The sequence below is a fragment of the Pleurodeles waltl genome, chromosome 2_2, assembly GCF_031143425.1.
Source record: "Pleurodeles waltl isolate 20211129_DDA chromosome 2_2, aPleWal1.hap1.20221129, whole genome shotgun sequence".
NCBI lineage: Eukaryota > Metazoa > Chordata > Amphibia > Caudata > Salamandridae > Pleurodeles > Pleurodeles waltl.
The window spans coordinates 925,270,299-925,284,742 of NC_090439.1; the positions used below are offsets into that span (position 1 = coordinate 925,270,299).

The 14,444-nt window shown below is 45.2% G+C and overlaps 1 protein-coding gene across 2 annotated transcripts in view; it reads left to right on the forward strand.

The window, feature by feature from the left end:
* LOC138282757 (fibrocystin-L-like) overlaps positions 1–14,444 on the forward strand; it is a 735,329-nt gene that overhangs the window by 266,121 nt on the left and 454,764 nt on the right. For both annotated transcript variants that reach the window (XM_069220628.1, XM_069220629.1), the window contains exon 22: positions 556–680. In XM_069220628.1, coding sequence (XP_069076729.1) covers positions 556–680 — 125 coding nt within the window. The remainder of the gene's footprint in view (positions 1–555; positions 681–14,444) is intronic.

Sequence of the window (14,444 nt, forward strand, 5' to 3'; positions counted from 1 at the left end):
AAAAAATGGATTAAGAGGTCACCCACCGAAGGACTGCCTGCACAATGGGGACTCTTTCACTGAAGCTTGATCACTGCTGTGGCACTGAGCCACAGCATCTCCTTGCTATTATTATATGTTTTTCTATGTTGCACATTGAGACGACATGCAGTATAAATGAAATACGGAAATGGATTTAAAAAATATATTGAGTGTCCCAGAAAAGAAAAATGCCTAGCTCTTTTTAGTGTTCTCACTGATTCTCTTTCTACCCCCATCCTCTCCATCCATGTTACTTAGTTACGCAGCCGCCCAGCAAATGAAAGCGTGAAGAAAGTAATATGAATATTTGATTAATTAATAATTATCTCATATCTGGTAGTTTGTGGTGTCTCTAACGAATTGATAATGCATATAAAATATGTATTGAAGGGAAGAGTGTAGGAGAAGTGTAAAGTGGTCACCTGGCAATAATTCTGTTTTGCTATCTAGAGCATCTAAACATGTGCAAACCTACATATTTGACATATATAAATACATAATTGACAATGATAATTACTTTTTATCTGTGCACAGTTTTGCTTCGCCTACAGAGGATTCCTGTACCCGCATATCCAACTATACTTCTATTATGACGGCAGTGATTTTACAAGGAGGAGCCAATGGGAATGGTTCCCCTATGACTTTGCTCAGCAAGACAGGTAAATTATGCTTTTTGTTTGTGCTCCTCATCTTTATTTTAAGACAACACAAGTACCAGCATACAATAAATTATTTTTAAAGTCTAACTGTATCTATGGCTTCCTGAGAACTGCTTTAACTCTTGGTTCAGTTGTGCTAGTTCACAAACTGGAGGTTTAAAGAAGAGCCCTCGTCCCTCAATTTCCATAAACATTTTATATACACATGAGTAAATAATTTTGTATCAGTCTGATAAATCACAAGAAAGTTGTAATTATTATTTATAAACGAATGTGCATATACGCATCAACAAGTATAGCATTTTGATAACTCCTTCATTTCAAAATGTAGAGCTTCATGAAATATTATTATATTTTTACAGTCAACGAAAACAAAAATATGGTACGAACCGTCACAGTTAGATAAAAAGTACAGCATTGAAATAAAGCCATTGGCATTCCCATTGAGTGATGTATTTGTTTTTAGCAAATCAAAGAAGTGTACAGTTCTAAACAGCAGCCTGTTTGTGGCATTAGGGAAACATCGTTAGACAGTCTTTTAAGTAAGTTCCGAGGTTTATGAATGAAGTCCAGGGAAAGGGTGAGATCATCCTCAGCACCACCCTGTCTTGCTTCTAAAAGAGTGAGAGCCTCAGGATAATCTTCACTGGGTACCTCTAACCTGGAAAAGAATGTTGACACAGTTTAACCCATGTTATTGATGGGGTGACTTCAGGATAGGGACTTGGGGCCGTATCTTTGAGAATGTGGAACAGCGCACAAGTTACCTTGCTGAACTGTGCTGCGTCACAGGGAAAGGGCAGGAATGAGCTGTGGTGCAAGAGCAACGCAACAGGGCTTGTAAATATGCTCCTGGGGGTTTCTAAAACTGATACTAGAACTGACTGTATTTTAGTGGTGCTATACACCATAGCGTGTATTTATTGAATGCAGCAGCCCTAAGGACAGGCATACCTCATCATTGAGACCTCTCTTGGTGAATTATGGGAAGGGAATGTCCTCTACACGGTGAACAGTTGAGTTTCGTAACCTGGTGCCCAACTGTGTGTATTTGGTATCTTTCTTTTTTGATTTTTGGCAATAGTCTCATGCTAATCTAGTGTATTTACACAAGGGCCGAGGCCTGTCCCTTGATGTAAGCCTGGTTCTTCCCTGGGTCTGGAGCAGTGCACAGTGTGTGCTCTTCATAGTGACAGAAGGCTACTGTCACTTTCATGGGTTAAAAAATGTAGCGCGGTGGTGGCAGCATACTGTGTTTTAGTGTTCCTTGTGTGTCCAGACCCTGTATCTGTGTCACAGAAGTGTGGGCCTACTGGCCCACTGGTGTAAAGTTCCACGGCTAAAGGTGAAGCTAGTTTCTTTTATGATATCCCAAGCACACATTTTTAATTGGTCTGTGTAAGAAAACTGGCCATTAGTTGTGTGGCCTGCACAAGTAATGGGTCCACATTTGTCCTCCACTAGAAACTAAACACCCCATAGTAGCACTTGACTCTCTCTGGGTAGTGAAGCAGAGCAGTCCAAGGCCTAATCAAGGAAAGTGGTATGGGCTAGTGATCACCATTTGTGGGGACACAATAATACAATTCAATAAATGATTGTCCAGGCTGTGCTTCTTTTTGAAAAAAGAAAAGTACATTTATTAAAAAACACAAACACCTCTCAATACCACACAGTAGTTTAAAAATATACAAAAGGCTGGTGGAAATACTTCTTGCTGACATTGTGTAATCAATTTTAACCCTCCACAGGAGGGGTCTAGTTCAACAAACCACATGTCAAAACCTTAACTTGTACTTAAATGCAGTACTGGAAAATAACTGGGGATGAACACACTTAATACTGCCAATAAAGCATGTATACTTTGATCACAAAAGTCTGTCAGCATCATAAGTTCAATGAGGCATTTGCATGAAAAATATATATGCATGTATGGATTGTTTCTGTACTCATAATAAGCTTGCAACATGGAGAACACGATTAAAACATAGCCCCTAGAGGACATCACATTATGATTGCAACACTTGCAATCATAGACTTTGCCCCTAGAGAGCATTGCATAACATCTACTCTTTTTACTACTTTCATACAACAATAAATGTAGCCATAGACTTAACCCTTAAAAAGTGCATCATTCCCAGCTGTAGAACAAAAGCTCCAGACTTATGAATGCTTGAAATCAATGAGAAATTCTTGGGGAGGTTATACTTTTGCAGTCCCCCAACTAAGGGTGGAGACTTCCCCATTCCTTTTGGGGGGATTGTGCACTGCTCCTGCATCTCCTCCCATAGTTTATGCACTTATCGGTGGTGACCTTGTTGTCCTGGGGCTGCCACAAAGGGAGAAACAGTATGAAAAATAGTCAAAATAGTCAGGCCCCGTAGGACATTATGGGGCACTCCTCCGGGAGCAGTGAATATTTTATTAGCGGCTCTCCCATTGCCCTGGGAAGCGCCACAGTCTTTGTTCATTTTGCTTTCTGACATGTGGCATTACGCAGCACGGCCTCTTTCCTTTATTTAGGGGTGCCCGGTTCCACCCAGGTACCACACACTTTATCCACGTTGGGGTGGCTGCCAGGGGAGAACATTCTTAGCCACTCCCCTCCGGCTCCCCACTCAGGCAATACTGTCCCATGCTGCCTCAGGAGCCAGCAAGGTCCCTTTACCAGCCTGCTCCTGCGTGCAGGCACTGTGATCTGTGCAGCCTCCTGCTAACTCCAAACAGGGTGGCTGACTACAGTTGTGGAGCATGACAGCGCCCCCCCCCATAGTTTTGTGCATGCAAGGGTCAGAGATGGGTTCCTGGCCCTCTGAAAGGAACACACTCGAGGGATGGGGTCCCTAGGCATTTAAAAGAGTAGCAGGAGGGGGTGTCTCACACACCCCCTCCCAAAGGCTAACTGATGAAATATTGTGCCTCTGGGCCCTGACCCACCCATTGGTATTTACTGGAGGGGGCAGCAGAGCTTGACGCACTTCATGCAAGGAAAAGGTAAAAGGCAGCCAAACTTGAAAATGCCATATTGCAGGCTCCGTTGGACTGATTTTGACAATCTTGGGCTCATTTTTCTCCTGATGGGGAGCTCCAGCCAGCAGGGACCGTTGCAGCAACACTCCACACCTCCAAAGTGGTGCATCTCATGAAGGTGGTTCTCTTGACTCCCTATGCACAAAAGTCCAGGGCTTCCCCCAACTGGTCCTCAGGGGGCGCAAGGGGGCCAGCCTCACTGGTCCTTGGTGAGACCCCTCCCTTGGTCCTGGGGTCAACTGGGCAGAGTCCTTTGTCCTTTCTGGGCATTAGGGGGTTGTTCCTTCTTGTTCTCCCTGGCAGTCCCAGGATTCAACAGTGAACTGTAGAAAACTGATGAGGCAAGAGAGAGCTTGCCCCCCTATAAAAAACGTATAAATGGGGGCAGGAGGGCCCAGCAGTAAGGCACCTCTCGCCTCTCCTGGGGTGCCACATTACCTCCATGCCCTCCCTGCACAGCCTTCTGGGATATCTCAAAATGGCATCACCCAGGAGTCACATGCCACAACTGCTCTGGGGCACTCAGCTTCACCCTAGCTGACATCACTGCCAGGGCCTTTCCCTGCAAATTTTAAAATGAAGCTCCCTCCTGGGTTGGCTCAAGCAGAGGCGGCTCCTCCGTTTGGCCGGAGGAGCGTCGCTCCCTGCCAGCAGCGACAGCTGCAAAACCTTTTAAAGAAAACGATAATAAACGTCGTTTATTATCGTTTTCTTTGAAAGGGGCGGGGCCACGGGTTGACATGCACTAAGGAGGTGTGTTCAGTACTCCCCCATACAGCGCATGTGTGTTTGGCCGGCTGTCATGGGCCAGCCAAACACACATGCGCTGTAGGCTCTCTCCAGCCCAGCAACACAGTTGCTGGGCTGGAGAGAGCCTGCACGGGCTCCCAGTCTGCCTGGCAGCGCCCTGACTGCGTGCTCCCAGCCAATCCTGAAGCTGCTCTGAACAGCGTCAGGGTTGACGTAGGCAGGCTGGGAGCCTGTGCCTGCAGCGAGGAGAGTCGAGGGGCGGAGGTGGAGGTTAGTGATAAAAAAAATAAAAAATGTTTATTCCCTCCTCCCTCCCATGCTTCCCCGCCCCACCCCTTCCGCGGCCACTACTGGGCTCAAGAGGTCTAAGTGCCCTCGTTTGTTTGGTGGTTTGGGGCAGGCCCATCCCTGGCACAGTGTGGCAGCTGGTTGATTGGTGCAGAGCATTCAGCCCCACACTTTCCCCCTCACGAGATGAAGGGAAGCACCATAAGTTCTCCCTTCATATGGTGAGGCTTTTGTTCTTGCTGCTAGAGAGAAATGTAATTAACTTGACACAGCAGGGTGACAAAAGGCCTGGGCTCGGATCTTGAGCTGATCCGAAGAAATATGACTTTCCTAGATGACCTATAAGCTGTACAACAGATATGTTTGTGGACTTTGCAGAATTAATTTTCTCAGACAGGTTACATCCTAAATTGGTATGACTCTGGTGTCTGGAAGCTAAGGGGAAGCAAAACTGCACTCTAAGGCAGCCTTCCCATATAGGTGTACAATGGAGTGTCAAAGCATACAAGACAGTAAACCACGCTGACTTTCCCTATGAGTGTACGCTAACATTATGAGGCCTACCCCATGTCAATACCCTCTGTGCCATGTCAGTTCACTTTGTGCCAGGCTACCTGTGAGCATTTACCGAGCTGCGCACAACAGAATTCTCCCATGCACACCCCTCACACATATGCACAAGCATTTGCACACTTGTTCACATGTTACCAGACAAGTGCATCTTACCCTTGGTGAGTCACAGCTGTCTAATCCAAAAAGGCAGACACTGGCAATGAACATGTGCTGTCCATTTGCCATGAGTTGTACTCAAATAGCATTCAAATGAATTACAAAATGCTATTCAAATTCACACCCTACACTTGAAGAAAGTTTATGCTTCTGCCTCTTCTATGCTTTTCTATGCAGAGAACTTCTTTCCTACTGTGGAGTCTCTGCACACGAAAGTATGTGTATTTAGTAGTAAATGTAGGATGGAAAGGGACGAGTGGCTGTAAAATGGAGAATATGTACTACAAAAGAAGGGGATAGGGAAGATTAAGGAGGGGTTATTGGAGAAACATATGCTCTCCTACTAAAGAATAAGTTAATTGCTATTCGCAAACTATGTTCTAAAGGTACAACAGTGAAAAAGGGACCCGAAAGGTAGTAAATTACTTCAGCTCTGAGCTAAAGTAGGTTCAGTACAACACAAAGCCAAACACTGGTACTGCAACAACCTTCCAGAGAAATCAATGGAGTTAGAAGTTTAAAATAAAACCCCTAAATAAAAAAATCATTTAAAAAAGTTAACATATAAATAATTACAATTTAATTTAAAAACATATATCAATAGTACATCCTTTTATTCAATTATAACATATTTTAACAACATTTTGGCATTTTAAAATTAATGGTGTATTAAATTGCATTACATTATAATGAAATTATGTTTAATTAATTATATACATCATGTTTATTATGATTTAATACACATTAATGAATAATAAAACGTTTAGTTTTTTACTTTAGGTGGAATTTATTTTTTACTTTAATTCAGAAAAATAATTGTTATTTTATTGTAATATATTTGCAGTAATTAAAGAATTATTCAGTTATTTGTGCTGTAGCATATTTTCTTTAGTTTTACATTTAAAATAAATAGATACAATTAATTTACATTAATATTTAGCATAAAATTATTCTTTCAATTTTCTTCCAAGCTTAATAAATGTTTTTACGCTTCCTTATACTTTATCACAGGGAGACTCAGAATTGGGGCAGAGTTTTTCATGTGATACATTATACAGGGAAGTTTGGTATACTTTATCATAGGGAAACCTCTACTATCACTGTTTTAACTATGTTAAATAATTTATTTTTAATTAACATTTCTCCTGAGGGGTTTACATGTAAGTCCTGTCACTAATATTTTGTATGGGAGGGTGTTGCAGTACCAGGGGTTGGCCATGTGTGGTCCTGGACTTAGTACATTTTTCAGTAGTAACTTACACTTTTACATTTCTGTCCACCCCCTTTCTCCAGTGCTGGATGCCTACAATTTTGAGTAATTTTACACAGGGATTTATAAAGAATTACACATTTTTGGTCAAACTGATACAAACTGAAACAATTCGAGTAACTCATTCGTACTTAGATTTTTATGGAATGTGGGCGAAAAAGGCTGTCCTAATTTTTTTTTTTAAATAAATTTTTATTAAGTTTTATAAGCCTGCACATGGACAAATATAGTCAGTATAGTATTTTAACTTTTCCCTTTATGCCTCTAAGGTGAGTGGCTCCCCAGGACATTTAGTACAAGTTCACAAGCTATAACATTGTACATCTTAATCCAAGGGATTTCTCTTTCAGCTCAAGAGGTTTGACGTAGTGTAGACTGGCGGGAATACAAAGATTAATGTTCGAATGTACAAGTTAAAAAGAAAGTTACAGTAACATTGAACTTATGAACACATTTAACAGGATAAACACTGGGTTCAAGGGGAGGTGACTTCCAGTGTCTCAGGAGTGTGCAGAGGGAGGTGAGGGGCAGTCGGTGGGCCACCTGCAGCAAGACAACATTGCCTTGACCCATGTGTCCCAGCTATGTCCCACATGGTGCCCCTTTCACATCATTGAACCAATCCTCTCTGGGCTACAGACGAGCACTTGTTCTGAAAATGTCTCCCTGCAGGAATCCAGGCAGTCCCCCATATACCTTCTCAAACGCTTTCCCCTGTCTCATCCCTGGATCACTAGCCCTCCAAATGGAGAGAGTCATCTCTCCTAGGGTTGTTAAATGTGCCCATTCCCTCTGTCCATAACTGGGCTATAGGCCACCTTCGTATGCCTCTGGGTTCTTCTCTGTGAAGTGACTGATCTTCCACTCTGGCCCACTCTCTAACAGCAGTTTCTCGATTTATCAACACTGGACCCCCGCAGACTTCTATGTCATGAATGTCTGCCTCTTGGCACATATAAGGACCAGGTCAATGAAACAGTTACCTAATTTCTTGGGTGCTGGGTGGGTGCATGGAACCATGGAACCAGGAAATACTTTACCCAGGGTGCAGAGTATGGTGTGGTTAGTGTGGCATTCAACCTACACAACACTGTGATCCAAAATTCCTGTGTATATGCACACAACCAGGTCATGGGCAGAAGTCTGCTTCCACTAGGGCACATCAGGTACAGTGTTTCAGTTTCCCACTATATTTAGTGATCGCCTTCTTCGGGGTGAGATATGTTTGGTGTACATAATTGAATTGCACGACTTTAAACCAGGTGTTCTGGGACTCCTTTTGTAAGTAGGCCAGTATTTTTGCCCTGTCCCTGTCTGTAATTGTCCAGACCAGGACACCCTCCCACTTAAGTCAGGTGGCGCTCAAACTTGTTTGCACTATCTCATTTAGTGTGCCATATAGCCATTTGACCCAATGTCTACTTCCACTCAGAGATAGCAATTGATGTAGGACATCATGAGGGTGGGGTTCCTCCACTCCAGGACCCCAAAGTGCTGCAAAAGACCAGGTCAGTGTCTCATAGATGAGAAATTGTCCAGCTTACAGATCACATGATTCCACCAGTGTTTCCAGCGGCATCAGGGAGGAGGCCTCACAGCAGTCCTCCCACTGTCACCAATCTCACCTTTTTTCATGTTGTTAATTGTGCTGTTGTGAAGTAGGCTGGGGTCTCTCTCCATGGAAGGTCCACTAGTGGCAGCGAGGAGGCATACAGTGGGCACTTCTTCATCCTCCAGACACAGCACCAGCAGCACCAGAGTGCCACAGTAAAAAGTACCCCGGTTCCTCCCCGCCCAGTTACCCACTGCATCAGACACGCCAGGAGAGCTACCTGGTTGGGGAGCAACCCCAGACATCCTAGTTCAGACAAATTTATGCCGTATACCCAGAGCGTAATCCACTGGAGCTGGGCAGCCAGTTAATATAATTCATAATCCAGCACGACCGTGCCCCCTTCCAAGAATGGTCACCTGAGTATGTCTAGGGACACCCTCTGTCTCCTGCAATCCCAAATACGTTCTCTCAGTAGTGAGTCCAATTGTTTGAACCTTTAGGCTGACAACCAGGTTGGGAGATCAGTAAAGAAGTAGAGCCTGGGTAACATAATCATTTTGGTCAGTGTAATCCATGCCGTGATGTGGAGTCAAAGAACATGCTGTAGAGCTACACTTCCCCTCTGGGAGTGCACTACCACCCCAGGTTACCCTCCCACAGGTCCTCCTGGGAATGGTAGACTCGGATACCCAGGTATCAGAAAGTTGAGGTAGCCCAACCAATCTCCAGTAATAAAGTCCCTGGTCTATCTACACTGAGAGTCAATGGGAAGGCACAGGTCTTTGTCAGGTTTTTCCGTAGCCCTGATAGTCCCCAGACTCATTTAAATGTTGCAACAATGCTGGGGCATTGTTACCAATGTCTTCCACATGTAATGGTAGGTCTTCTGCATTAAGTGAGTCGCACACCTGGATACGACAACCATGTCTACGCATTCTGCACAGTTCAGCTAGGCGCTCAAAAGCAAGGGCCCCCTTGCCTGCCTGTCAGACCTCATACTGGTCTGACACCATTGTACCCGTCTTGACTCTGGCAGTGGGGTTGGTATATAACAAGCAGACCCATGTCACCCACCCGTCTTCCAGCTGCATCCGGATCATGACTACATCTATGTAGGCCCAAATGATGGTGTTGAATACTCACTCTAAAACTACAACTATCAGACCTGCTCCAGCTCTGATTTCCAGCTGGGGGGCAAACATCACAGACTACAGTGGAGGAGGTTGAGGGAGGTATTGCACTATAGAATGAACCCACACTGGTCAGGGTGTACCATTGGGAGGAGATGCACAATTAGTATCTTGCTTAAGATCCTGAAGTCCATGTTTAACATGGACAATGGGTGATATGCCATGTGGGGCGTCCCAGCTGTGGTAGTCTTCTGGGGTGGTACAGCTATTCTGTCCCTGGTGGTGGCTGGTAACTCCCTATGCTTGAAAGCATTATTGTATATGTCGGCTAATCGTTGGACTAGTGATCCAGTGAATGCGGATTGGAACTCTACTGTTAGTCCTTCAGGACCCGGCATCTTTCCCTTTTCCATGTCCTGGATGGCCCCTTAGATCTCTTGAGGCATAATAAGGACCCCCAGTTCTGCTGCAGGGAACAGTGTCAGGGTCTGTAACCTTCCATGTGGTTTCTTGGCACTGCAGTTTGCTTTCCAAAGAGCCTGGTGTAATATTTCCTGAAGGCAATCTCCACCTGGTAATGTACCTGGTGGGTGTCCGCAGAGGTCACTCATGTTATCGTGGCTCCCCTTATTTTGGGACGCACCAGCAAGGCCAACAATCTGCCCTCCTTACCCTCTCCTTCATGTGCCCTGGCAATGTAATCTCTATAGTTATGGCAGTGATGTTGCTCTATGGTGACATTATAGCATTCCTTGGCTTCCGCCAGCTTGGTCCACACATCAGGGGCTATATTAACCCTGTTGCCCAGATCATTAATAGTCCCACCTACTGATCCCAATCCCAAGTCAAGTTCCCCATGAACGTCCACCATCGCACCCATAAGGTGACCATAGATGACCACCTTGAATGCCATTCCACCTGTCAGTCAAAGGCTGTGCCCTAGTTGTGTGCAAAGTAGTTTGAGATAACTTCTCAGTGGCCTTCTCGATAAGTGTTGTTGTGGGAGTGCCGGTCTAGCTGCGGTCAGTTGGAGTCCTAGAAGTTGAGGATTATGATCCAAGATAGTACGACCCAGATACTCAGTATGGTGGTCAAGTTCACAAAGGAGCGTTGAGCACAGGACTTTGTCTAGGTGAATGTGAAGTGCATTTAAACTGGAATAATAGGAGCAGTCCCGTTCTACCCCGTGGTGTGTCTTCAAAACATTCTTAATCCCCTAACTGTGCGACCCATCCTAAAACCCCTTTGCGAGTCTCTGGGCGGGTACCCCAGGGAGCGGTGGGGAGGAGCGATCAAGACCAATGTCCGCCACACAATTGAAGTCCCCTCCTACAATCATTTCCCTTCTGGAGAGAGAGCCCAACAGTGCTGACACAGGCCTAAGAACAGTAGTTGATCCTGGTTGGGAGTGTATATTCAACCGACTGTCAGAGGCCTGCTGTCTAGTTTCCCTTCCACAAACACATATCTTTCTCTTGTGTCTATGCGGACCGCAGTGGCTTTTAAGGGGATACCTGTATGTATACCTGATCAAGGTGTCTGAGGTGTAAGCAAGAAATTCCGTGGCATACACTTCTCCTCTCCAGCGCCTCTGGAGGTGATGTGCTTCCCCAGCAACAAGATGTGTCTCTTGCAATAAGGCTATACGAACTGCTGTATGTTTAACAAACATAAATACCTTATGCCCATGGGCTGTTCTTCCCTTGCCCTTAATGTTCAAGTTATTAAGGTAAACTCAGTACGAGCTAAATTTGGATGCAAGAAGTGTGATATTAGTTGGGGCCTCCTTCCATCCCATCCCCCCTATGTCTCCCTGTTGGACCTGGCCCTTTTTACAGGGTCATCCCCAAACTTTTTGCCTCCTTTCTCCTATTTTTCCTGACCAGTTTTTGTTGAATTTTGAACTCTGATCACTTTACTGCTGCTAACCAGTGCTAAAGTGCATATGCTCTCTGTGTAAATTGTACTGTTAATTGGTTTATCCAGGATTGGCATATTTGATTTACTAGTAAGTCCCTAGTATAGTGCACTAGAGGTGCCCAGGGTCTGTAAATCAAATGCTACTAGTGGGCCTGCAGCACTGGTTGTGCCACCCACATAAGTAGACCTGTAATCATGTCTCAGACCTTCCACTACACTGTCTGTGTGTGCAGTTTCAAACTGTAAATTCGACTTGGCAAGTGTCCCCACTTGCCAGGCCTAACCCATCCCTTTTCCTACACATAAGTCACTCTTAAGGTAGGACCTAGATAGCCCTATGGGCAGGGTGCAGTGTATGGTTAAGGTAGGACATATACTAATGTGTCTTATATGTCCTGACAGTGAAATACTGCCAAATTTGTTTTTCACTGTTGCAAGGCCTATCTCTCTCATAGGTTAACCTGGGTGCTACCTTTAAACGTGATTAAAGCGTGGCTTCCCTTTGGGAGCAGGTAGACATGTGAAGTTTGGGACCTCTGAACTCACAATTTAAAAATAGTTATTTTAGTAAAGTTGATTTTAAGATTGTGTGTTTGAAAATGCCACTTTTAGAGAGTGGGCATTTTCTTGCTTAAACCATTCCTGTGACTCTGCCTGTTTGTGCATTCCCTGTCTGGGTTAGTTTGACAGTTGGGCTGTTTGCACCTCTCTCTAGGCAGTGACACAAAGGGGGCTGGGGTGTAGCCTGCATATTCTGATGAGCCATCTGTGCTAGGAGGGAGGAGAGGAGTGGTCACTTGCATCTGAAAGGGCTGTGCCTGCCCTCACAAAATGCAGACTCCAACCCCCTGGTGTGTGTCTGAGGCCTTGCCTGGGCAAGGCAGGATTTCACAATCAAGTGAGACTTTCCTTTGAAGTAAGCCTACTTCAAAGGCCAAAATGGGTATAAGAAGAGCACCGAAAACCACAGACTTTAGACACTTCTGGGGGTAGACACTCTACCTCACAGACACTTCTGGACAAGAAACTTGTTGGTGAAAAATCCCTGAACCAGACCTGCCTAGAGGTCCTGGCAGCCCAAAGAAGTCACTGGGACTGCTTTTCTGACAAGGACTGCTGCCTTGCTGTTGCCTTGCTGCCTTGCTGCTCCCTGGCTGTGCTGAGAAGTGATCTCCAAAGAGCTTGCCTCCTGATCCCTGAAGTCTCAGGACCAAAGAGACTTCACTCCTGTAACTGGATTCCTTGTGCGGCAAAAATTCGACGCACAGCCTGCTAAAAATTACGCACAGCCTGCCCCGCGGTGAGCAATTCACTGCACGCCGAACCGGAACGACGCAGCCCAACTTCACAACGAGAAGATCAACACAGCGCCTGCGTTGCGACCGGATTTTGACACATGGCCTACCGGATCGACGCACAGCCAACCCAGGACGACGCAGCCCAACTTTCAGAGAGGAATTGACGCAACACCTGCCTTGCGGGAGAAATTCCCACATAATGCCCACTGGATCGACGCAGCGCTTGTGACTTCGCTCCGAAAGCCCAGGATTCCACGCAACGTCCCCAGGGCACCAGAAAACCCCGCAACCCAAAGAGGAACTAAGTCTGCATTCGGGAATCGACACAAAGCCTTCCCCTGCATTGAAAATAACAACATAAGGGCGAAACCGACGCACACCTTCCCTTTTCCATGCATCGCCTCCTCTGCGGTCCCTTGCGGAGATTTTGAAAAGCAAACCAGGTACTTTGTGCTTGCAAGAGACCTTTATTATTTTTAAGACACATGTATTTGTTTTTCAAAGACTTAAGACACTTTATATCCCTTTTACAGTGATATCTCAACATCTACTTATTGCATTTTATTTGTTTTGACCTGCATCTTATCAGATAAATGTTGCATATTTTTCCAGACACCGTGTGGTGCATATTTGTGGTACTTTATGGTGTTATTGTATGACTTATTGCACAAATACTTTAAACATTGCCTTCTAAGTTAAGCCTCACTGCTCAGTGACAAGCTGTTAGAGGGTGGGCTCAGGATAATTTGGGTTGTGTGTGACTTATCCTGAATAGAGTCAGTGTCCTTGCTTGGACAGGCGGTAACCTGACTGCCAGCCAAAGACCCCATTTCTAACACTCCCCAAAAAAGTATTCACGTATGACTCTGAACCCATAAACCCAACAAACAGTACCCCAACTCCCCTACCCCAGCACAGTCTGGCAACAGCCAGCTACTCAAACATAGACATGAGGAAAGATACATAGGATGTGTAACCATTACTCGCTAAGTAGAGGGCATGGTTGTGCTTGGGGGAGGTGTGATAGCCTACGCAACCTCCCCAGTCAACCACCCACATATCTGACCAACTGAACATTCACTCACGGGCAACCCAATAGGAGCTGTAAGAGCCCAAAAAACCCTCCACCCGCACATCCCAGGCATTGCATGCAGTGTCAGGAGGGTAGTCTCTCTTCAGGTGTGTGTGAGTGCAAAGCAATAAGACGTGCACATAACAATAACAAAATTGCAGATGCACCAGGTAGGCCCTGGCTGGCTATCCACCAAGGCATCATTTGTGTTAGGACTCGCACTCACACACACACACACACGCTTCTTGCTGCTCCCTCACAAAATAAATCACCATGTATGAAAAAAGATGAAACATGTCATGAATGTGTTTACAGCATAACACTTCCCTGTAAAATGTGAGGAAAATAATCTTCCGTCTGAAGACCGAATATTACATTGCATGTTTGTTTCTATTGATAAAAGCAAGTGTTGTCCCATTTGTGAACTGTGTGCCTAGCGGTTATGGAGACATCGAATTCCTTCAGACGTTTTTGATGACTCATCACCCGCATATGTCTGACTCATCACCAGCGTACCATCCACACTCCTCATGATTGATGACTCATCACCAGGATGTGTCTGATAACTCATTAACAGCACACCAGTCTATAAACAGAACTGCCAAGGTGTTCCCTGTGCTTGGCTTCGAGTCTTCCTTTGCTCGCAGGTGTTCCCGGTTCAGCTGGAGTTCCGTGATTCTTTCAGGGCTGGAGACACCTGTTCTGCATCCCCATCAGTGGCA